Source organism: Hydractinia symbiolongicarpus, chromosome 13 (genome assembly GCF_029227915.1).
Source record: "Hydractinia symbiolongicarpus strain clone_291-10 chromosome 13, HSymV2.1, whole genome shotgun sequence".
Lineage (NCBI taxonomy): Eukaryota > Metazoa > Cnidaria > Hydrozoa > Anthoathecata > Hydractiniidae > Hydractinia > Hydractinia symbiolongicarpus.
In genome coordinates, this window is record NC_079887.1 from 8,193,696 (window position 1) to 8,216,897 (window position 23,202).

Genomic DNA, 23,202 nt, shown 5'->3' on the forward strand with positions numbered 1-23,202 from the left:
TTATAAAATATCCGATATTTTTTTCAAAAAAAAAGTGCATAGTATTCGTTCATTAATGTTATGACGTCACAGTTTCAATCAATCAGTAAATACAATCCTTGAAATAAAAATTTCTAGCAGGTCTCAAGTCACTTATCCTGCCATTCCCTGTCAATTTTCGCCCTTTTTCTTTGCTTCTTCCAATTCTAACTCTTCCAGAAGTAACCGTGCATTATGATTGTTTGGAGCCGCTCGTTGGTAGAGTTCTTTCGCTTTTGCTAAGTTCTTTTCGACTCCTAAGCCGTGGTAATACATGTTGCCTAGGTTCACCTAAAAATAAATAATAAAAAGACAGTTTAGAAAATCTTATGTTTTTGTAAACATTTCAGAAAGGGTGTCTGTTTTTTTTTTTTTTTATCCCATACTAATCAGTGCTGTCAGAGTGAGAACAAAGGATAAATTATACAAGTTACAATTTTGAATTACATAAGCTGAATCATACAACTGGTGACGATGACATGGTGGGTTTTCGTCATTTTGAACATCAAAATTTCGAACTGTGAGTCATACCCTTCCATTTTTTTACTGTTTAAGCTCTAGGATGTAAAAACCAAATACGAGAATACTTATATTTCACTTCGCGCTCGTATAATAATGGGCACCTATGAGTTCATATGCTTAAATAATTCAAAATGGCGCATTTTATACACACATTACAATATGTTGACGTATGCATCCAAAACACCCATGTATTGTATTTTATTTGTATTTTCTTTACATTAAAGATAGGAGAATGGGTATATTTGGAAATTTTCTATTAATTTCTCACTTCCGGTAGCAAAATATTCGTAACGACTTGCCATGCGTCATCACATGGTGACAACTCTGACATACTTTCGCCCTAAATATTTGAAAACACTTTTAAAGGTATACTCTCCTCTATTTTTTTCGTGCGTTTTACTAAATTTTATTTTCACTTTTTTTCTAGCACCAGTTAGGGTTAAGAGTTTCTCTCTAATGCAATCGATTTTAAAACCACTAAAACTTAATTTGAAAACAAAAACTTTTTTTTTGGATTAACGAGACCAAATCACGTAATGACACTAATAGAGAGAGAGTACCACAATTAGCATCATAAAATATTTTTAAAATGACAAATAAATAAATCTATTGGAAAAGAAAACAAGTTTCACGGTCAGTTGTCACTTAGTTTGACCTTGTCAATGCAAGTAATAAAACAGCAATGTTAGTATGACTGTTTTTCCTTAGAAATGAAAATAAAAAGTGACATGTCAAAAATGCTAGTTTTTTCATACTCCTATAGGCTGGAAATATATACCACATTGCTGGTTTGTGACATCACACTCTATGTCATTACTAAACTTTTGCTCAGTTTGTTTATTTAGAGGTATAAGTAAGAAGACATTTATTAAACTTTTCCCTGGGGTACACCTAAACTGCATCACGGCACACATTCAAATTACGCCCTGGCGCGCATCTAAACTATCCTCTAACGCCAAACTAAAATCGCAAATAAAGGAAAATAATTTGGATTAGCGAGTTTATATTACATGTGTTGAAAAATATTAGTGAAACTTTTAATCTTTCTGCAAATCTTTGCTTGGCATTGCCTAAGGTTAGAAATCGGACACAGCAGTCATCTCTCACCAGCTGCCAATGTGTTTGCTAAGATTAGAACTTCTCACGTCACTATATAGTAAAATGATAAAGAAAAATGGAAATGCGGGATGACGTAATGTCGCTATTATTAACCACAACAACTGCCGACTGTTTTCATTCCAAATAAAACGTCGATAGGAATGGGAACATCTACATATTTAGTAGAAAAATTACATTTCTGCATCTGCACGAACTTTCCTGTGTTCAATCCTTAATTGACATGCAAACGCGCGCTTGCTCCCATAGTAGAACGAAGGATATACAATACTTTATGAGAATTTTACACTGAACCACGTTGCAACATAAGAATACTACAATCAGATATAAACGCCATTGCTTGCAGCCACATGAAAATCAAGAAAATCTTTTTGTACAAAGAAACATCAGCAGGATAAAAACCATCACGATTCTGTTTTATTTATTTATTTATTTTGTGAAATTTGGGAGTTTGGATCTGGTTTGTTTCATTTTTTTTTTAAATGTATATAAAAACAAAAGTTAACATTACTTAATATAGATCTTATTATTTAAACTAATAAAGTAAAGATTCCTTACCATGGCGTACATTAAAAAAAGAATTTCCGAAGTATAGATCTGAATAGCAAAGTGAGGAAGTAAAAATGTTTACATATTTTTTTTAAAGAAATAAGCAATTTTTAAACGGTCTGTCTGATTCTTATTCTAAGGAAACCTAGCATGGTATGAAAAGCAGAACAGAGCATGATTAAATAATTGAGTTTTCGCATATTTTTCAATCTACTTCAGTCAGGCGAACGGTTGACAAGATCAATTCTAAAAATTTGGATGGTATTTGGATCATCATCAATTTCTTTGATAATTTTTTTAGTTAAAACTTGAAACAAAGGTGAAGAAATAATACAGGTCAGACGAATGGATGAGGAATATTTGAGTTCAAATATCTTTGATGACATTATCGCCCACTGCTTTCGCAGTTTGGATCGAAACTACAGTGGGTGGTTAACTAATTAGTCTCAGGGCTTGTAAAAAAGAACATGTTTCACCAATTAGTTGCCATGTCATTCAGCCCCAAAAATAAATTTACGTCATATCTCTATTCCCACTATTGACGTCAATTCTACGTCATAAAAAAAGTCAACAAAAACCCTGATTGTTTTGTTCCTATAATTGAGAATTTAGAAAATACAAAACAAAAGCATCCTTAGTTTTGTTATCACTTGGCAAATCATTTAATCAGTTTCTCTCGAAAGACGTTCCACCAGAGTTAATTGTCTACAATCTTTAACAAGAAGAATAAAAACACTAACGATGGGACACTATTCTGTCTGAGTTGCATTTGTGAAAACAGATTTTAAAATATCGAAAGGACTCTAACAAGTCAACAGTTGTTATATATACAATGTTATAATTTGTTTACTTTTTAGTTTTCGTGAAAGTAAGTTTTCTTATCATATTATTCCAGGTATAACATTTTCTTGACACACACAAATTTTTCCTAACCATAAACAAAAACCGAAGCACTGATTTCAAATAAATAAATAAATAAAAAACTTTAGAAGCAGAAACTTACACAAGGACACCAAGTAGAGAATTTTTCACGTTTCACGAACATAAAATGTCGTGATTAGAAAAAGAATTTGTCTGGACTCTAAATTTTTTAGATGGATAACAGTGGAAAATAAAAAATTGAATCCTTTTTCGGAAAAGATTCACATCATATCCAAAAGCGAAGTAAGTCATCTTACAACACCTGGAACACGTAGTTAGATTGATATTTTAGTGGTCAGTCATTCCCCAATAAAAATATTTGTTTTCTCACAAAGTGAAACTCTCGTTATTAGAAACGTCCCTTTATAAAAAGTAACAAAAAAGTAACATGAAAAAAAATGTGCGAATGGAACTTCCACTAACTGGGTCAAAATTGGCGAAGCTTGTGTTTGTGAAAGTTTCTGTTTCTAAGACAAATATTATGGTGAAATTCTCACTCTACAATACCTCAGCTAAAGTAAAGCCCATATCTGCAGCCTGTTGAAAACATTCAGCAGCCTTCTTCATGTCTAAACCAACTCCTTTACCAGAAAAATAATGTGTGCCAATGTTGTAAATACCAGGAGGGTAACCTAAACGTAACATCATACACATTATGACGTCAATTCATGCAGACCAACACACACATAGATAGTAATACGATGTATTTATGAAATCATGTACCGCAAAGCCTAAGAATTGTCAAACAAAATTATTCGTCGGAAAAAATACTTGTCACGTACTTCTGCGTACAGTGACACTTCGAAGGGAAGCCGCGATAACATTGCAATAAGGAAAAGCGAAATTTATCGTTACATTATTTTTGATGCAACCTCAATGAAATAATGTGTAAAAAAATCAAGCCGCATTTAAAAACACACAAAATACTCAAAATACTTTACCTCCTACCACAACAGTGACGAAAATCGCAGTCTACATACCCTGCTCAGCAGCTTTATTGTGGTAAGTGAAAGCTTGATCATAATTCACTTCAATACCCTTTCCATTGGAGTAGCAATGTGCAACAGACATGCATGCTTGTGCATCACCTGCATCAAAGAGAAGTTACTGTAGTATATTGTGCAACAGACATGCATGCTTGTGCATCACTTGCATCAAAGAGAAGTTACTGTAGTATATTGTGCAGCAGACATGCATGCTTGTGCAACACCTGCATCAAAGAGAAGTTACAGTAGTATATTGTGCAACAGACATGCATGCTTGTGCATCAAAGAGAAGTTACTGTAGTATATTGTGCAACAGACATGCATGCTTGTGCATCACTTGCATCAAAGAGAAGGTACTGTAGTATATTGTGCAACAGACATGCATGCTTGTGCATCATCTGCAACAAAGAGAAGTAACTGATTATATTGTGCAACAGACATGCATGCTTCTGCATCACTTGCATCAAAGAGAAGTTACTGTATTATATTGTGCAACAGACATGCATGCTTGTGCATCACTTGCATCAAAAGAAGTTACTGTAGTATATTGTGCAACAGACATGCATGCTTGTGCATCACTTGCATCAAAGAGAAGTTACTGTATTATATTGTGCAACAGACATGCATGCTTGTGCATCACTTGCATCAAAGAGAAGTTACTGTAGTATATTGTGCAACAGACATGCATGCTTGTGCATCAGTTGCATCAAAGAGAAGTTACTGTAGTATATTGTGCAACAGACATGCATGCTTGTGCATCACTTGCATCAAAGAGAAGTTACTGTAGTATATTGTGCAACAGACATGCATGCTTGTGCAACACCTGCATCAAAGAGAAGTTACAGTAGTATATTGTGCAACAGACATGCATGCTTGTGCATCACCTGCATCAAAGAGAACTAACTGATTATATTGTGCAACAGAAATGCATGCTTGTGCAACACTTGCATCAATGAAAAGTTTTTGTATTATATTGTGCAACAGACATGCATGCTTGTGCATCACTTGCATCAAAGAGAAGTTACTGTATTATATTGTGCAACAAACAACAAAAATTTGAGTTAACAAAGGCATTTGTCATGTAAGGAAGTTGTCAACATTTTGGTTTTCTTTCATTCATTCATTTATTTATCTAATATAAAAAACATACCTGCTTCCGCTCCCTTTTCAAAATATTCCAATGCTTTTTTTTCATCCTTTTCAATACCATTTCCATGTAAATACATTTTACCTGTGAAAAAAATATATACACCACTGAAAATACAATTTATACACACGTGTCTCTCTATAGGAGTTGTGTCTGAGAACTACCTGTATAATATTCGTGTCAGAAATTTGCAGAACAATCAAGGAAAAAACAGTCATATACTCAGCTAAAAATCAAGCGAAAAATATACCTATGTTATTATAGCTCTGAACAATTCCGTTCTCAGCTGACACCTAAACAGTAATTACTTATTAAAACAGAAGAAAGGGAAACATCAAATTTTGCTTAAATTTTTCTAACTTTTCCTGACATCCCAATGCAGCTGACATCACACATTATTTTCTTCGGTGAAAAAACCGAGATTAAGCATATACTGATCAAATGTTAAAAAATGTAAAAAAAGGTAAAAGAAACTCTGAAGATGTTCCCCTAAATCATTCTCCCTGATATATCTTAATTTGCCCTAATTTCTGGAAAGCCTGAAAGCAGTGATTTATATAAAAGTAATGTAACAGTGAAACTTTTACCAACAAGTTAATTTTCTCCTACCTGATACAAGGTATAGGATGTCTCAAAACTTTGTTCAACTCCATACCCAGTATAGTACATCCCAGCAAGTGCATACTAAAGAAAAGAAAGCTAACAAGATGTCTGGTTCCGAAGTGTTCTTTAATTTGACTGCAATTGTATTTTTTTATTTCTATAAATTTAATTTTTAAATTTTTTAAAATTAAAAATAAACGTGCATTTAAAATCATATAGACACGATGTTCTTGCCTTTACTTTTTTCTTAAAAAATATGCATTACTTATACGATTTAATTCTTATACAACATTTCTTATAAACTAAGTACCTTTAAAAAAACACCCAATTATCAGCCCACAAATGTTTTAAGACAGCAAGAAGATGAACAGATACTTGTGTATCCCGACAATTTTTAAAGTCAAATATATTTCTCTTACTTGTGCATATCCATGGCCTTCTTCAGCAAGTTCACTAAACATAGTACCAGCCTTTATTGGATCAGCTTCCAACCCTCCTGCACCTATACAAGCCAAAAAATTTAAAAAACAATTAAAAAAGTGACTTCCATCCTAATTCCTTACAGAGACTTCCGGATTGATATTATCACTTTGTGATTCATTTGTTTACTTACATCGTTTGCAAGGCGTTGATACATAAAATGGTAACTAATAATTTCCTCAACACTTACAATCATTTCAGACAGAAAATGCGAGCATATCAACAAATAAAATAATGATCGTATTGTTTGCAGTGAACTGCAGAAAAAAAGATAAATTTTTTTTTTTTTGGTCCAATATATTTCAATTCCTTACTAGAAGCAAATGCAGAAGTCTCCCATTGACTGTGGAAACAAATTTTCGAAACAACTGGCAAAGTGATGCGTAGAGGAGATATGGCTTGAACAAAGAATAAAATTAATAATTTAATATGTGCAAAATTAATTAGAACAACACTTAGGTTCATGCTGAAGATTTTTTAATTCAAAGTGATCCATAAACTTCAGATAATCTACCACCAAGTTTCTTGTAGTTTTAAAACCAACAAAAAATACAATTAGATCACTGTACCTCGAAATAAAAGCTGTCCATAGGAGTATTTTGCATTCTTGTCACCACCTAATGCAGCCATCTTGAATAACGGTGTAGCAACCATACTGGCCTCCTCTCCAACTAAAATAATAACAAAAAAGACATTAACATACATAAACATTGTCTTTGAAAAAGCTTCTTTTTTGTAATTCAGCAAACATCTAAGGTAAACACAAAGTAATGCATACCATCAACTTGTTTTTTAAATGGCTTGTTAGGCTTAAAAGTGAAAAAAAATGTTTCTTGTTATCAAAAGAAGAAAATCAATTATTCGCTTTCTTTCTACCAAACATGCAGCTAAAGTAGAATTTAGATTAGTTTTAATTAAAGCAGAACACACACCCTCGTCTTAATTAATTTTTAGTTTCAAGGTAATTCTGCATTTTAAGAACATGGTGATAATCAATCAATGATCAACATAAAAAGAGTTTGTTCTATCTAACATTTTATCAAAAGCAAACTTCTTTCATCTCAATTCGTATTTAGTCTGGTGCAATTAGCAAGTTTAGCACATACATAAAGCAATTTTAAGGGACTATAAGAGATTTTCGGTGCAGAACATTTTAAAAATGTTTTTGTGACAAATAATAAAGCTATAAAATATATAAGCACAAATAAACAATATATAATGGTATGGTAAATTGAGATAAAAAACCATCATACCTGTGCGTTGAAGTAACAGAATTCTACTGGCTAGAGAATACATATCAGAAGGCGATACTGAATAAAAAACAAATTTATAAGCACGCAATATTTTGTATGTAAACTTGGCTGGCCAAAATGTTTTTGTTGCAGAAAAAATAGTCCAAAAAACCTAAACATTTAAACTGTAATTTGTTGCATATAAAATGCAATAAACATTTGAAAATAATTTTCACAATATAAATAACAACACAACAGATTCTTTCTAACAGGGAATTTTACAAAATGGCAGAAAAACTCTGATCAGTTATCTTAAAAACTTATTTTATCCACCAAAGACATCTTGGGTTAATATAAAGCATGAAAAATTGTCTTTGTCCCCTACATTCTTCTAATATTTACAAAGATGTACTAAGTTGGTACATGCAGTGCGTATACATACTTTCAGATGTAACATTGTTTAATTTTTCTTCTGGTACTGGCTCCAGCCTATTTCGTAGAAGCACATCCAAGATGTTCATATGATTTTCAAGTTGAGAACTTGAGATTCTTTCATCACTGGAAAGTTTAGTGTGTAAAAGATGTCTTATATCTTCCAAATCTAAAATAAAAGCAAACATTGGTCCATAAATACTGTGATGATAAAATTTTGTTTTCACAGGCATAATAAGTCCAACTAAGGGTATATAATCTCAAATTACAACATTTATGTAGTATTTGAAAGATATATTTATATTATTTAGTTTAACACATATTTAAATCATTGATAAAGATTTTTCCTTGTCATAATGTTTCAACCTACATAGTTAAAGCTGTTTAAAAATATCTGTCTTGGTAGTGCCAAATGTTTCAGCAAAATTTTAATTTTTCTTTTCTGTTCATTTAGCAAGGACGTAAAAACTTTTCCCTGGTGAGACAATAGCGAGCTTAAGAAAACCGCAACAGGACTAATACTAATTACTGAAAAATCTGGAAGTGAAGAAACAGAAAAGAAAATAGGGGAAAATGTACAATTGCAAGAGAAACATTTAAAAAGACACAGAAAAGACAGTCTGCCGATTTGATACATCAATGAAAACTAAAAAATCAATGGTAATATGACTGCTCTTTTCAAAGAATAGATGATCTCAGAGGTTAGAATTCAAGAGAGTTAGATTTGAAGTAAGAGGAAATAGAAAAGCAAATAAAGACTTGACAGTAAGCTGTGGAATAGAAAAATAACATGATGAATTTAATGAGCAATTCAATGACCGAAATGCAGCAAACGACCAGCTTGTTTATACAGGCACAAAAAACTCAAGCATTGTACAGGCGCAATAAACTCAAGCATTGTATAGCATCTTAGAAAAATTTGCCAAAAAGTAATGAAATATACTTTATTTTTATTGTTTGAATTATGTTCAAAACACAAGTTGTAGAATCCACGTGAAACACCTGTCAGCTGTGTCAAAATCAAATTCTTTAAATTTGTGCATATCTTTGTATTTCTTGGAAAATCTATGATGTGGAGTAGCTACATATATAAGTATATTTTAGCTAAACAAGAGTATTTTTTTAAGGAAAACTGTAAACTACGACAGTTATATTATGTTTGTTAGTTATTTTCTTATGCTATATATATATATACATATATATACATAAGAAAAAAAATTAATTAAAAACATAACTTTAATGTTTTTGTATTTTTGAAACTTAAAATTGATTGTGCAAAATAATTCCAAATTTATGTAATAACCATCTATTAATGAAGGACCAACATCGAAATATAACGATCCAGTGTTTTTGTATAAGCAAGCTTGAGCATTGTGAAGAAGTGCAAAAACTGAATACATTTTTTCCCTGGCACTCAGGCCTATCTTCAAATCTTAGGTAAAAAATGTAACCACTCACTTAGCTAAATTTCTTCATTAAACAATCTTCAATCAGCAATAATAATTGCACTTTTATAAGGGCTTAATAATTGTGGATGAATGGGATATGCAGGATCACCATAAATGCACAATAATTGGCCATTATGAGAATGTGAATGCTGTTGTAAACTTCGAAGTAATCCAGAAGCATTCAAAAGAGCACAGTTTGCCGTCAAAAGGTCCATACAAATTTGCAATTAAACCATTTGGTACAACAATTGTTTAATTGCATCGTGTTTAAAAGAACACAATGTCATCAGGCAGCAAATGCAAAAAAATGTAAGAATAAACAGAATCTTTTTATTTTTTTATTATATTTTTTTTTTATTTCACTCCGAAAAACAGTGCACAAAATTTTGAGTAATCCTGAGCACGCAGAGCTTATTATATTGCATAACCAACAAAAACTGCCAATAAGATTCTATGAAAATGAAACATTAGAATCAGTCACAAATTTATTTTGTTGTGAAAGTTTGTAAAAAAACTATTTTTTTAGGAGAGGGACCCTATAAAAAATGAACAACTAGTTTTACAACTAATTTTTTTTTCTCACCCCTTAAAGTTTTAATTTTGTGTGTTCATTATGTATAAGTATATATTATATAAAAATCATACAACAACAGAAATCTAACATTGTCTTTATTTTGGAGCAAGGATCTTGTCAAGGAAAACAATAACAAAGAGTCAATTGCATCTAAAACAATAGGAACATGTATTAAAGCATAAAAAATCACTCACACAACCATATGAACATTAATGTATAATTTTAGGCTAAAGGTATTACAGTGTCATCTGTATGTTGCATCATGGTAATATGTTGCATCATGCTAATAGGTAAAACAGTTTTTTTAGCTAATCCACATGTATTCGTAGATTGGCAATTTCTTTGGTGTTCTTACACTCTGTTCTTACATTCATTAATATTCTTGCAATAGTACAGTCAATAATCACTCTGAATTTAGAGTCTCTAGTTGTAGTAAAGGCATCAATAAATTACCTTTTAATTTTATTTTATTTTTTTGTTATGAAGATTCTCACAACATGTGGGGGATGTCACATGTAGTAAAAGTCTGTTAATTCTTCTTCTTCTGCAACATAAATTGAAACGGTACCTGTCAGAGATTGATTTCTTATATATATTGGTAACTTTGAAAGGCTCATTTGTTTTTTGAATGTTTGAAACATATAGAGTAAAAAAATTTTCGGTAGTGGTTTTCCCATTGAATGAATCATCGCAGTCTTGAGTTGAAAGTGCACTATTTAATTTTTTCCAATTAACATCTTCATGATCAAAGTTGAGTGAGTATAAATATTATTATTAAAATATTGTAGCAGGTTTCGAAGCATGTGCATGAATAAAATAATATCACGAATCAATTCAGATCAGTAGCAAAGGAATTAATTTCATTTATCAAGAGACACAATAAATGGCAAAATAGATGGCTACCGAGAGTCCTCAAAATCATGGTGGTGTCAACCAAGTAAAGCACATTTCCTTCCAAAAATATCAAGCTAGGGTTTCAGATTAAAACAATACGTATTTTGTTTAGAACAATAAAGAAATATTGGCCAGCCTGGTTAAAATTTTGATATTAGGTGAAGGGTGGATATCTAAGGTGAAGGGTCTCTAAGAGACAAGAGAGGAGTTGAACATCCTCCACCATACCTTAGTTTAAAGGGGCGATTGTAGAAGTCCCATGAAATGCCACATAGTGATGGTGTCACTTTAAAAAACACCCAGTCTGGTCTGTGAACAGTTGGCGCTAGGAAGGGCATCCAGCTGTAAAACAATGCCAAAACTCTTTATTAATGGCCGTAAGAATAGTTGATCAGACAAACTGCGTAAACGGGGCTGGAACTCTAAGGAGTGAAGGTGTCGCGCACGGTAGGACAGATGTCAGGTGTGAGCATCGTCAGACCATTACCCAGCTATCACATCACAAGGTAGATAACACTAGGTTGAGGATGGCTAGTGTAAATGTTGGTACTCTGAGAGGTAGAGCAGGTGAATTAGTTGAAATGTTAGAACGTAGATCTGTTGATATGTGTTGTGTTCAGGAAGTCAGGTGGAGAGGAGCTTCAGTGAGATTTGTGGAAGGTAGGAGGGCAAGGTATAAGCTTTTTTGGATTGGTAATAGTGATGGATATGGAGGAGTTGGCATATTCGTTGCAGAGAAGTGGGTAGAAAAAGTAATAGATGTTATGCGTGTTAATAGTCGTATTATAGTGATAAAGTTTTTGATAGGTAATAGGATTGTCACTTTTCTGTCAGTTTATGCTCCACAGTGTGGACTCAGTGAGGAAGATAAAGATAAGTTTTATGATGAGTTAATAGCAGTCACATCAAAGTTTGGAGACACTGAACTTGTCATGGTGGGAAGCGACTTTAATGGTCATGTTGGGAAGTTATCTGAAGGTTATAGAGGTGTGCATGGAGGCTATGGATTTGGGAGCAAAATAAGGAAGGGGAGAGATTGCTTGAGTTTGGAATAGCAACGGACATGGTGGTTTGCAACACATCATTCAGTAAGAGACAGAGTAGGCTGATAACATATGAGTCAGGTGGTTGTAACACACAGATAGATTACTTCCTGGTTAGAAAGTCATACAAGAAAGTGGTGAAGGACGTGAAAGCTATATCGGGGGAAGAGTGTGTTTCCCAGCATAGGTTGCTGGTTTGTGATATTATCTTGAAGAGTGTTAAAGAAGCCAAGGGAAAGTACAGGCCCCGTCGAAAAGTCTGGAAGCTGAAGGAAGAGATTGTAGCAAGACAATTTAGTGCAAAAGTTCAGCAGTTAGCCCACAATGGTCAATGTGATAGTGATGTTGAAAGTACTTGGACTACTTTGAAGAATTGTCTTCTAGAAGCTTCTGATGATACCTGTGGGTGGACGAAAGGACCAGCTAGACATAGACAGACCTGGTGGTGGAATAATGAAGTTGACCAGTGTATAAAGGAAAAGAGGAAACTTTGGAAAGAGTGGAAGTCAGGTGGTAGTAAAAATATTTACTTAGAAGCTAAGCGTCGTGATCGTACAGCAGTGTATAAGGCAAAATCAGAAGCAGAGAGAAACAGATTTGCTGATGTGTTAAGAAGGGAAGACCAGCGCAATGAGGTATTCAAGATAGCAAAGCAAATGAAGAAGACTAATCAAGATGTTGTAGGTGAGAAGTGTATACGTAATGATGAAGGTGTTTTGGCTAGCACAGAGGAGGAGAAAAGGGTAGCTTGGAAGAATCATTATCAGAGGTTGCTTAACACTGAGTTTGATTGGGACGAGGATAATTTGTCTGATGATGATGTTGTAGAAGGGCCAGCTATGCAGATCAAGACAGAATGGGTAGTGGAGGCTATTAAGAAATTGAAGATTGGCAAGGCTGCAGGAGTATCAGGTATTGTTGCAGAGATGGTGAAAGCATCTGGATATATTGGAGTTGAGCTTATTACAAGTCTTGCTAACCAGATTATAAAGGATGGTGCTATTCCGAGTGAGTGGCAGTCGAGTGTAATAGTGAATTGTTTCAAGGGCAAGTGTGATGCATTAGAAAGGGGTAACTATAGAGGTTTGAAGTTGGTTGATCAAGTAATGAAAGTTATTGAAAGAGTGATTGATAAGTTACTTAGAGAAAGAATTGATATAGATAAGATGCAATTTGGTTTTGTTTCAGGGCGTGGCACTGCAGATGCAATATTTTTACTCAGACAGCTTCAGGAAAAGTATTTAGGAAAGAGAAAGAATCTCTAGTTTGCCTTTGTAGATTTAGAGAAAGCCACGTAAAGTTACTTGGTGGGCTATGAGAAAATTAGGTGTGGATGAGTGGCTAGTTACGATGGTACAGTCTATGTACAGCAATGCTAGAAGTCGTGTCAGGATTAACGATTCACTTACTGATGAATTTAGTGTAAATGTTGGTGTACATCAGGGTTCTGTACTTAGTCCTTTGTTGTTTTTTCTAGTCTTAGAAGAGCTGTCGATGGAGTTCAGAACAGGTTGTCCATGGGAGTTATTGTATGCAGATGATTTGGTTCTCATAGCAGAGTCGATGGAAGAATTAGTTGATAAGTTTGAGAAGTGGAAGAAAGGACTAGAAGAGAAAGGGGTAAAGGTAAACACAAACAAGTGTAAAGTCATGATTAGTAGCATTGCAGCCTTGTGGATTTTGCAGGAAAGGGGTTGGTAGTAACTCAATTTTTTGTCAGACTTGCAAGCATTGGGTACATAAGAAGTGCAGTAGTATTAGTGAAAGGTTGAGAGCTGACATTCAGTTTGTATGCAAGTGTTGCAAAGGTGAGATTATAGAGAATGACGTACTTCCAGCTTTAATGATGTACAACAGTGGCTCGTTAGAGATAGTTGAGAACTTCTGTTACTTAGGTGATATGTTGGGCAGTGAAGGGGGTGTTGGAAGAAGTGTTACTTGCAGGATAGGTTCTGCTTGGAAAAAGTTCAGAGAGTTACTTCCTTTGTTGACTAGCAGAGTCCTGTGAATTGAGGTAAAAGGTAGGTTGTATGAGGCCTGTGTAAGAAGTGTTATGTTGTACGGCAGTGAGACATGGGCAGTGAAGCAGGAAGACCTTGACCGTTTAGAAAGGAATGATATGAGAATGGTTAGGTGGATGTGTAACACCAGTCTGAGAGAAGAGTTCAGATGAGTTAAGAAGCAGGCTAAGTCTCCGTAGAATTAAAGATGTTATCCAGATAAGAAGATTGAATAGGCTGGGGCACTTGGAAAGAATGGAGGAGGATAATTGGGTAAGAAAGTGTAGAGACTTAATAGTTCCTGGGGCAAAGCCCAGAGGCAGACCGAGAAAGACTTGGCAGGAGGTTATAAGGACAGACTTGATACAGAGGAAGTTGAGTTTAACACAGTCTAGATCAGATTGGAAGAGGGTCATTAATATACCCCGTCCAACCCATGCTACATGGAAAACGGACGTTAAGCCGAGAATGATGATGATGATGATATTCTTATAAAAACGTGCATATTAAAAAAGATAAACGAATGCCTTAAACGGATACGTCATTTATTCACTCTCCCCTCCCTTATGAAAAACGCAAAAACCTGGAGGTGACGGGTCAGTCATTTATTTAAAAAACGTGAGTTAGCGAAATCTAGCTCAATCAATATTCTGGAACGGAATTGTGTCTGGGAATTTTTTGAGTTCATGAAGAGAGGTGTTTCTCACTTTAGAAGAGAAGTGTTTCGAACTAAAGAGAAGATTTCAGAGGAAAGAAGAGAAGTGTTTTGACTAAGAAGAGAAGTGTTTTGACTACTAAAAGAAGTGTTTTTATTAAGAAGAGAAGTGAGCCATAGTGCAATGGCAACACGGAATTCATCTATAGGGGTCATCGTCTCGTACAGTACACTATGGTGTTACTAAAATTATCAAATAAAATTTCATAATTTGCATTTGAAAAAAACACATTATCAAAGTCACTTACCTTCTTCCAAATTTGATGATTTTGTTGAAAACTTTTTTTGAAAACAAACAATATTGCATTCTAATATTTTCTTTTCCTTAATTTTAACCTGGTTATTTATTAAAGAAGTCTTTTGAAGTCGCAATGAAAAATTCCGCGCTGCAGAATTTAGATAAAGTGTCTTCTTTAGGTTCAAGGAAAACAAATCTTTATAGCATGTTGTAGCAAATTGAAGGCAATGTTTACAGCTTGTTTTATTTCTGATCACGTTTATCGTTGCAGCCATCTTTCTTGTTTATGTTCTTTCGCTGGTAATTTGCATAATAAGCAGAACTTACTTGAGCAAATATGTTTTGTGGGAAAACGATAGGAAAACGTTTATTAGTAGTAGTACAAACAAATTGCTTGGCATGACTTTAGTAAATATTGCACATGTTGAACACATCAATATCTTTTAAATGGACTGAAACATTAACAAGTATGAGGAAAAATTTCTTTGAAAGTTAAGAACAGCGGCCTGTTAATATCAACTATGCTGGGCTTTGGGGAACCCCTTCGTGATGCTCGTTTGTTTCCAGGCCGCTTTAGAGCGCGGCCAAAACAAAAACATTGAAAAAAAAATTCTAAAATAAATTTTGTTGTGGAAGCATAAAAATAGAAACAGGATATATTGCATCATTTTATTTGAATTAATTTGTACACTACACGTTAAATAATACAGAAACAAAACTTAACAATGTGCCGATTAAACTATGGGAACTTTATTTGCCTGTTTTAGTGGCAGAAATGAAATATTTAGCATTTCACATCGCAAATTTGTCACAACACAGGCAGCTCAGGACAGGAGCAACACAAGAAACAAATACCCTTCACAGGAGTTGCTGTGAAATCAATTCTCACTGACTGGGGTCATGGAGATAGTGGGAAATTATCAATATGACAAGAAAGATCTTATTGGTCATGGTGCTTTTGCTGTTGTATTTAAAGGCAAGTCCACTGTGGTAAGTATTAGGTAGATCACTTTATAATGATCCTCGTTGTTAAGATAACATGTTTGTTATTGTTTTTACATGTTTTGAGGAGATTTCATTAACAAAACATATACAATACTGTGTTCAATTTATTTTTTGTTTAGATTTTTGTGGTTCAGTATATGGAATTAATTACTTTGCTTACTTTTTTTGCTTTAATTAAAGAACACAACAAAATGATAACTTTACAATGTATATATGATACCCATTATGGCCTAGACCTTTTCTTTGTTACCACAGGCATCATAACTGGTCCTATGCTACTAAACATTACTTCAACTGAGTCAAAAAATTTTTAGTTACTAAGATAATAATATGCTGTTGAAACTTCATTTGTTTGTGAGAAAAGAAATAGTTAATATGATTTTTTAAACATGCTTAATAAACATACAAAAAAAATCTGTTTTGTTGCCCTTACCAAGGCCATTCTTGATAACATGTCTGTTTTCTGTAATCCACACATTCAAATATTTTAACAACCAGGCAATTGGTATTTATAAATATCAACATAATAATAATTCTTTTAAACCTGGAAATGTGTTGGTTCAACTTTTTATTTTTATAAAAAAACATATTTGCTTTATTTTAAGCAATATTTTTTAAACTTGTTTGTCTCTTGAAGTTACCAAATTTATTTTTATTTCTAGGATCATTCAGTTAAAGTAGCAATAAAATCAATCAGTAAAAAGAATTTGTCAAAGGCACAGGCATTATTGGGAAAGGAAATTAACATCTTAAAAGTAAGTTACCAGTAACCAAACTTGTGTTTATCATGATGTGTAAGTGTATTATAGTAGACCCTGAAAAGTTGTAATTTTAAACAATAGGCCATAAAGAACCTTTAAATTTAGATTAAATTGAAAAAGCTGTGAAAACTTTTGCCTGTTTGCCAAAATTATTGAAATTGACTTTTTGTACTTTTATCAAGTGTAAAACACCATTTTCTTCATTGTGTAATTGAGATGCTGTTGTTCATTTATGACTTTGAAAAATCAAGCAGAAACTTTAAAAAGTCACAATTATACTCAGTAAATGACCTTAAATGACCTATTATTTGAATTAATAAATCACCTAAAATTTTGATATGCATCACTGACTCTTATGAATCCAGCTGTTTGGTATCTATATTATACTGCTCACTGTTGCTGCAAGCAAATTTAAAAACCGGTGGTTTTGTTATCAAAAACTCTATTACAATGCTACCTATAATCATATTAATAATCCGTGTCCAAGTATGTTTTTTTACTTCATGTTAACAGAAAGGTTAGGATCATGAAATAAGGATGCAAGAAATATGTACAACAGAAATTTACCATGGGCTAATGACTAGTTTAAATTTATAGATGTAACAAAACTTGTCATGCGCTTTATTAAAAACATTATTAAAGAGAGGCATTGTATGCAATGTTATTTGTGGGAGTCCAATCTCTTTAATAATAGCCGTATTTTGTCTGTCTGTCCGCGAAAGCCGCGTCCTGTTACGGAAACACGAAATGCGGTATATAAAGGACGGGCGACCCCGTGGATTTTTCCACGGGTTAACGGCTAGTATTTATTATCCTTATTTGTTATTGTCTGTTGAAATCTTTCTTATAGGAGCTACATCATCCCAACATTGTTCAACTTCTTGATTGCATTGTAAGAACTTGCTTTATAGCTTTGATCTTTAATTTTCACACTTGCTTGCAACGATTAAGTTACTAGGCAATTTATTCTTTTTGCCACTATAGCCAAATGCCAGGAATAAAATATGTATTAAAACCAGTCTGCAAAATAAGGTTTAATTAGAGTTAAATTATTTAAAAAAAGAAGAAAGCAATGAACAGTCAAAAAGGCCAGTCATTCTTCTGAATTGATACTCTAAATTATAAAAGAGTGACAAGAAGATTGTAAAATATTTAGAGTAACAAATTTAACATGCTCAGAAAATGTGATAGAAGTTGTTTACTATTACTCAGAATGAAACTAAGAAAGCAGAAATTTTAAAAGAGTTGTGCTTGAACACCTAAATTATAAGTGTGATTTAAGAGATTTTTTTAATTTCCTAAATCCTTAATTTCCTAAATCCTAAAGCATATGATATCACAAATAAATATTGTGGAGATTTTAAAGAGCTTAATTTTAGGTTTAAATATGGAAAATTGGATTGTTTAAAGACAAATTATTAGCCAGTTCGCAAAATCACAAAGTTTTTCCACATCCTTCAGGAAAATGTGATTAACTTCAAATATACAATTTATACTTTCACAAACATTTAAGCTCTTTGGAGTTCTACGAGAGAGTAAAGAAATCATCTTATTTGTGGTCTTTTTAAAATCTAAACAAAGAATTTAGAAAATCTTCCTGTTGTTATTATTCTAAACCAAATCTTCTTCACATTTTTTCTCCCTTTTTTCATTTTCAAATGTAACACATCCTATCACATTTTTAAGAACAGTTTAGGGCACTAAGATTTCTAAAATTTTCTTATCCTTATTATTTCATACCCACTTTTCTTATAGTTTTTATGCTCTATAATATTTTTTTAGGAGACAACATCTAATGTTTTCTTGATTATGGAGGTAATTTTTTTAATTCTAGGATGGTTATGTAATTTTACATTTTATATATACTTGAGACTTTCAATGTGATAGCAAGTATAACCACAATTGAAAAACTTTAGATAACAGTAGTAAAGATTTAGCTGTCATGGATATAAATTATTTTTAGCATCAGTCTTATTAATAAAAATCTTGAAGGCAGATGACAGCATTTTTTTGATACTTTGATATTATTTAAGCTATAACCTTTAATGTCCAATCTTTATGTATCACTATAAATTTTAGCTGACTGCGTTTACTGTGATGTGCATGCTGAAAATGAGGAATGCATAATCTTGTTCCAAATTCTTTACATTAATACTACAGTTCACAAGTAGTTCCTTATTGTATGTTTACTTGGTCAATTTTCTAGGTTGCTGAGGGAAAACGGTCACATGCTATGCAAATTTTACAATCTTTTCTCTATTGTCCCAACAATTTGTAATACAATAAATGTATTGTGTAGTCAAAAAAGTCTTACCAGTTAGGCTTGTTCCTCAGTTATCAACCATGATTGTGTAGGAAAAACAGTCATGGTTGATAGGCAATTCTTTATTAAAAAAACACTTTCACATTGTTGTGTTGATTGGATTTTAATAATTGTGTCTTTAATAACTATAAGAACGCAAATTTCGAGTGTTTTGTGGAAATACATTGTCATGAAAATAAAGTTTTGCGCAGCAACTTTAGATTTGCACGTTGTTTTTTAGTTTTGTAATGGAGGTGATTTAGCTGATTATTTGCAGTGTAAGTATATAATATACTTTATTTAAATAAAATTTCATGCTAATTTAAATATTTCTGAATAATTGATTTTTCTCTTTTAGTAAAAGGAACTTTAAGTGAAGATACTATAAGAATTTTCCTACGACAAATAGGTATGTGCACTGAGATAGCATAAGTAAATTATGATAACCTAGTGGGTAGTGAATGGGTCAATAGGACAGACTGTGGTGTGTCTTGCAAAAATATAACTTATGACACACACTTTCACTTTATGTAAAGTTTAATGAAAGTCATCATTTTTTTGCATCCTTTTTAATAAATGTGATTAGTAACAAGAAAAGGAAACAAACGTAGAAATAAAAGCACATGGTAGTTTGACACTGACTTTTTATAAAAAAATGAAATTAATAATTCTATTTTTATGAGCATATTTTTTTAAAGAAAGCAGTGTGTGTTTTGTCTTATTTATTATTGTAAATTATTCATTTGTTTTTTTAAAAGTTTATCAAGAATTATATGAATGAAATACACTATTTGTTGATGAATTATTCAATTTTTTAAATTAAAAATACTTAACGCCTAATCTTATGTACGCAATGAAACTTTTAAGCAGATTAGAGTTGTTTTAATTCAGCACAAGCTCACAATAATTTGTCTTTAAAAACAAAGATTTCTATCACATTATATAACCTTGCATCACTTGTATTTGTCTAACAAGAGATCAAGTTATATTTTTTTGTATCATGATGCATACACATTGCATGTCTTGTTATGCTTGTCAAATAACTTGCAATACATTTTGTTTGTGTAATTAAATTGACATCACAATAGTGAAACTTAAATAACATCAATTTTTTTATATAAAAGTTGTTGTAGAATTTCCTTTGAGGGTTTAACCAGTTATATAAAATAGCAGGTATCAAATTCCCTCATGTTTGTAAACTTAATAAGTAAAACATTTTTTGTGTTGTTAGATGCTTATACTATCTTAAAACTTTTTACAAAGTACTTGTCATGATCCTCATTGGTATTAATCGTCAATATTATAACTTCATTAAAATTATGTTTTAAAATTTTTTCTCATTTTTTTGGTTTGGCTAAATATTAACATTGTGAAAAAATATTGACAACTTCAAATAGTAGCTGTTAAATCTTCATCATTTAAAGCAATATTAACATCTTCATCATTATACCCTGCTTCAAAATATACATTTTATTAAGTAAAATCTGACCTAAAAGACTGTGTTTCTTTTTTGTACCTAATTTGTTCTTATTTTGTTATTAAGGGCACAATAAGGCCAATTAAGAGTCTTTTTTTAATTAGATTTCTCTAAAATTCAGGTATTTGAACAGATGAACAGATATCCAGTATTTTAAGACAGAATATCTAGATATCCAGTATTTTAAGACAGAATTACAGAGAATTCACATCCTCAATTGTGTTTTTTGTGGCAAAATTCAGACTTGGGGGGGGGGGGGTGTTCTCATTTTCCTCTTAGCTTCAAAACAAACGATTTGAGTGATAGGCTGTTCTTATTTATTTTTAATGTTTTTGTTCTCTAAATTTATTTAGTTATGGTACTTTATCTTTTCTAATGAAAATAGGAAAACATTTTCTCAAATGAAAGCTTAAAGACGACGAAAATAACAGCGCACTGTGGTGAACCCTAAATCAAATAAAAATTGTTTTGCACCCTGGCTTTTCCCTTTCTTTTTCTGATTTTTTTCCTTTCCCTGTTAAGGAGAAGGTTTCCCTTGCTGTGTTGTTATAAATTGTATTTATTTCTATAATTGCAAATTTAATTTAACATTTGTTTGTTTTTAGCTTCTGCTTTGCAAGTTCTTTCTTCAAAAGGAATTGTGCACCGTGATTTGAAACCACAAAATATATTATTAAGTCATGGTGCATTGATTTCTCATCCTCGACCTGCTGACATTCAAATTAAAATAGGTATAGAATTAGTCGTATATGATTGGTTTTCCTGTATGAAGTACAGTAGTTTGAGTTATTTTACTTTCTACAATAGCGGATTTTGGCTTTGCACGATTTTTGCATGGTGAAATGATGGCTGCTACACTTTGTGGTTCACCTATGTACATGGTAAGCCATAAACAACTGTATATTTATACTATACATTCATACTAGTTGATTAAGCCTGTTGAAAAATTCACTTAGGTAGAGGAACAATGAAAAAAAACCGTCACTTGAATTTTGATGACGTCGGCAATAACCCGTATATATACGAAAAAATTGTAGAAACATTTTTCACGTTGCCTCTATTGTGTAGAGCTTAAAACGCTGACCAAGAAAATGTATAGGGTCAGGTACTTTTTGGTTGCAAAAATATTGGGGCTTTTTAATGACATCATTAACATGTTCATTTCAAAACGGTTCTGGGAACCCAATTTGTTGATTACCATTGGACAAATGTATTTTTAAAGGAAAACTAATACATTCACTTTGCCTGTCACAAACTCACGGACACACTTAGACTATTAGTATAAGGCAATTTTATTTAAATAACTATCAAATTATTGCTTCATGCTGAGGTTGCATTTTAAGGTTGTATTTTACTGATGTTTGGAGATGTGCAACATGTGAAATTAAGATGACTATGTATGACTGGTGAACACATGGATCTTACCATGTGTTCAACGACTAGTTCACTTTAAATATTTAAACTATTTTTATTCAAAATACCATTACTCTCTTATTTATATAGGCACCTGAAGTGATTATGTCCAAAGCATATGATGCAAAGGCGGATTTATGGAGTGTAGGAACTATAATTTACCAGTCGCTGACTGGAAAAGCACCTTTTCATGTAAGACTATGAGTAAATCCTTCGATAAAACTTTACTTGATTTTCGTATACGACAGGGTAGTCACATGCCTTGAAAATTTGTAGAATTTAAAAAATTGCCAGTAAATATTTGAAAATGCTGCAATTTGATAGTGTTTGTAAAAACTTCTTTTTATCTTTCGCCTTGTTAAAACTGAATATTTCTTTGTTTTTATCAGTAGCTGAACTGGTCAAACATCTGTTCTATTTAAGGACACGATACCAAATCAAATAGTGCCAAATTAAATCTGATAACCAACTCATAATGTTAATATCTAAACTGCATAAAAAATTTTAGCACAAAAGAAGGTCCTGTTGAACAAAAACGAACCGAGGAAGTGTTTAACTCTGCTTTATTTAAACAAGGACAGACATTCGCATTATTTTATTTTGTATTTTAGAAATAAGCTTTAATGTCCTTAGATTCAACCGGCGAATGTCTTTATAAAAAGAAAAACATTTCCTGGAAAGCTCTTTAAAAGACCTGGAATTTTGTTTATTATTTTCTGTGACAACCTTGGTTAGGAAAACGATTATTACTTTATTGCAGTGCATGCTTTTCTAGTCTTTTTTTATAAATTTTGCAAAGCTAAAATACAACTTTTTTTCAGGCTAACAATCCTCAAAATTTAAGAAGACTTTATGAAACAACAAAAATCTTAAAACCGAGGTATATTTCCCTGCTTTATTATTTTAACAGTTCAACGTAAAAATGCATAAAAATTCTAGATGTAAAAATTTGTTTTTTCTTTAGCATACCAAGTGGTTGTTCCCCCATTATGAGAGATTTGTTATTTGGTTTATTGAAAAGAAATCCAAAGGAGAGGTTATCTTTTGGTAAGTGGTTGTAACAAATTTCCGCTTTTTAAAACACTACTTCAAAACGAAAGTGATCAGTGTCACATAACCTTCTAAATGGTTTGTTTATTTATCGATTCTCTAGGACTCTATTGTTAAGCAACATGATCGTGTCTTGCTTATTAAGTGTTGTTTAAACAAATGACTAATAGCATCATGTAATTTGCGTATAATTTGTTATTTTCCCTTTAACAACAATTTGTCTTACAATTATACTTTTCTTAAATTAACGTTAAGGGAAATTATATCTTATAAGAA

At 32.3% G+C, this 23,202-nt stretch overlaps 2 protein-coding genes across 4 annotated transcripts in view; one reads left to right on the top strand and one right to left on the bottom strand.

The window, feature by feature from the left end:
• LOC130624176 (secretory immunoglobulin A-binding protein EsiB-like) lies at window positions 1–19,017 on the bottom strand. Of its 2 annotated transcripts, none has more exons than XM_057439741.1 (11): window positions 18,999–19,017; window positions 8,017–8,175; window positions 7,596–7,652; window positions 6,912–7,013; window positions 6,282–6,364; window positions 5,869–5,943; window positions 5,510–5,552; window positions 5,263–5,343; window positions 4,107–4,214; window positions 3,634–3,758; window positions 1–309 (listed from the first exon to the last, which is right to left on the bottom strand). In XM_057439741.1, exons 2-11 carry the CDS (start codon window positions 8,093–8,095, stop codon window positions 151–153), a joined length of 912 nt encoding a protein of 303 aa, XP_057295724.1. In that variant the 5' UTR covers window positions 8,096–8,175; window positions 18,999–19,017; the 3' UTR covers window positions 1–150. The 2 variants fall into 2 exon arrangements, with proteins under 2 accessions (XP_057295724.1, XP_057295723.1); XM_057439740.1 differs by lacking the exon at window positions 18,999–19,017 and adding an exon at window positions 14,929–15,413.
• The window catches only part of LOC130624173 (serine/threonine-protein kinase unc-51-like), a 14,622-nt gene continuing 6,946 nt past the window's right edge, over window positions 15,527–23,202 (top strand). The window contains exons 1-11 of one of the 2 annotated variants that reach the window (XM_057439736.1): window positions 15,527–15,908; window positions 16,586–16,678; window positions 17,535–17,576; window positions 18,467–18,499; window positions 19,228–19,264; window positions 19,345–19,395; window positions 21,069–21,194; window positions 21,271–21,344; window positions 21,967–22,068; window positions 22,698–22,756; window positions 22,841–22,923. In XM_057439736.1, coding sequence (XP_057295719.1) covers window positions 15,819–15,908; window positions 16,586–16,678; window positions 17,535–17,576; window positions 18,467–18,499; window positions 19,228–19,264; window positions 19,345–19,395; window positions 21,069–21,194; window positions 21,271–21,344; window positions 21,967–22,068; window positions 22,698–22,756; window positions 22,841–22,923 — 790 coding nt within the window. In that variant the 5' untranslated portion in view covers window positions 15,527–15,818. The remainder of the gene's footprint in view (window positions 15,909–16,585; window positions 16,679–17,534; window positions 17,577–18,466; window positions 18,500–19,227; window positions 19,265–19,344; window positions 19,396–21,068; window positions 21,195–21,270; window positions 21,345–21,966; window positions 22,069–22,697; window positions 22,757–22,840; window positions 22,924–23,202) is intronic. The other variant, XM_057439737.1, reaches the window with a different exon arrangement.

Bases quoted from the DNA above. Each gene is read 5' to 3' on its own strand.
- LOC130624176 (XM_057439740.1), bottom strand. From the start codon at position 15,193: ATGGCTGCAACGATAAACGTGATCAGAAATAAAACAAGCTGTAAACAT. The intron at 5,344-5,509 runs GTATATTTTTCG...TTTTTTTCACAG, and splicing joins TCAGAGCTATAATAACATAG to GTAAAATGTATTTACATGGA. The intron at 3,759-4,106 runs GTATGTAGACTG...TGTTACGTTTAG, and splicing joins CAATAAAGCTGCTGAGCAGG to GTTACCCTCCTGGTATTTAC.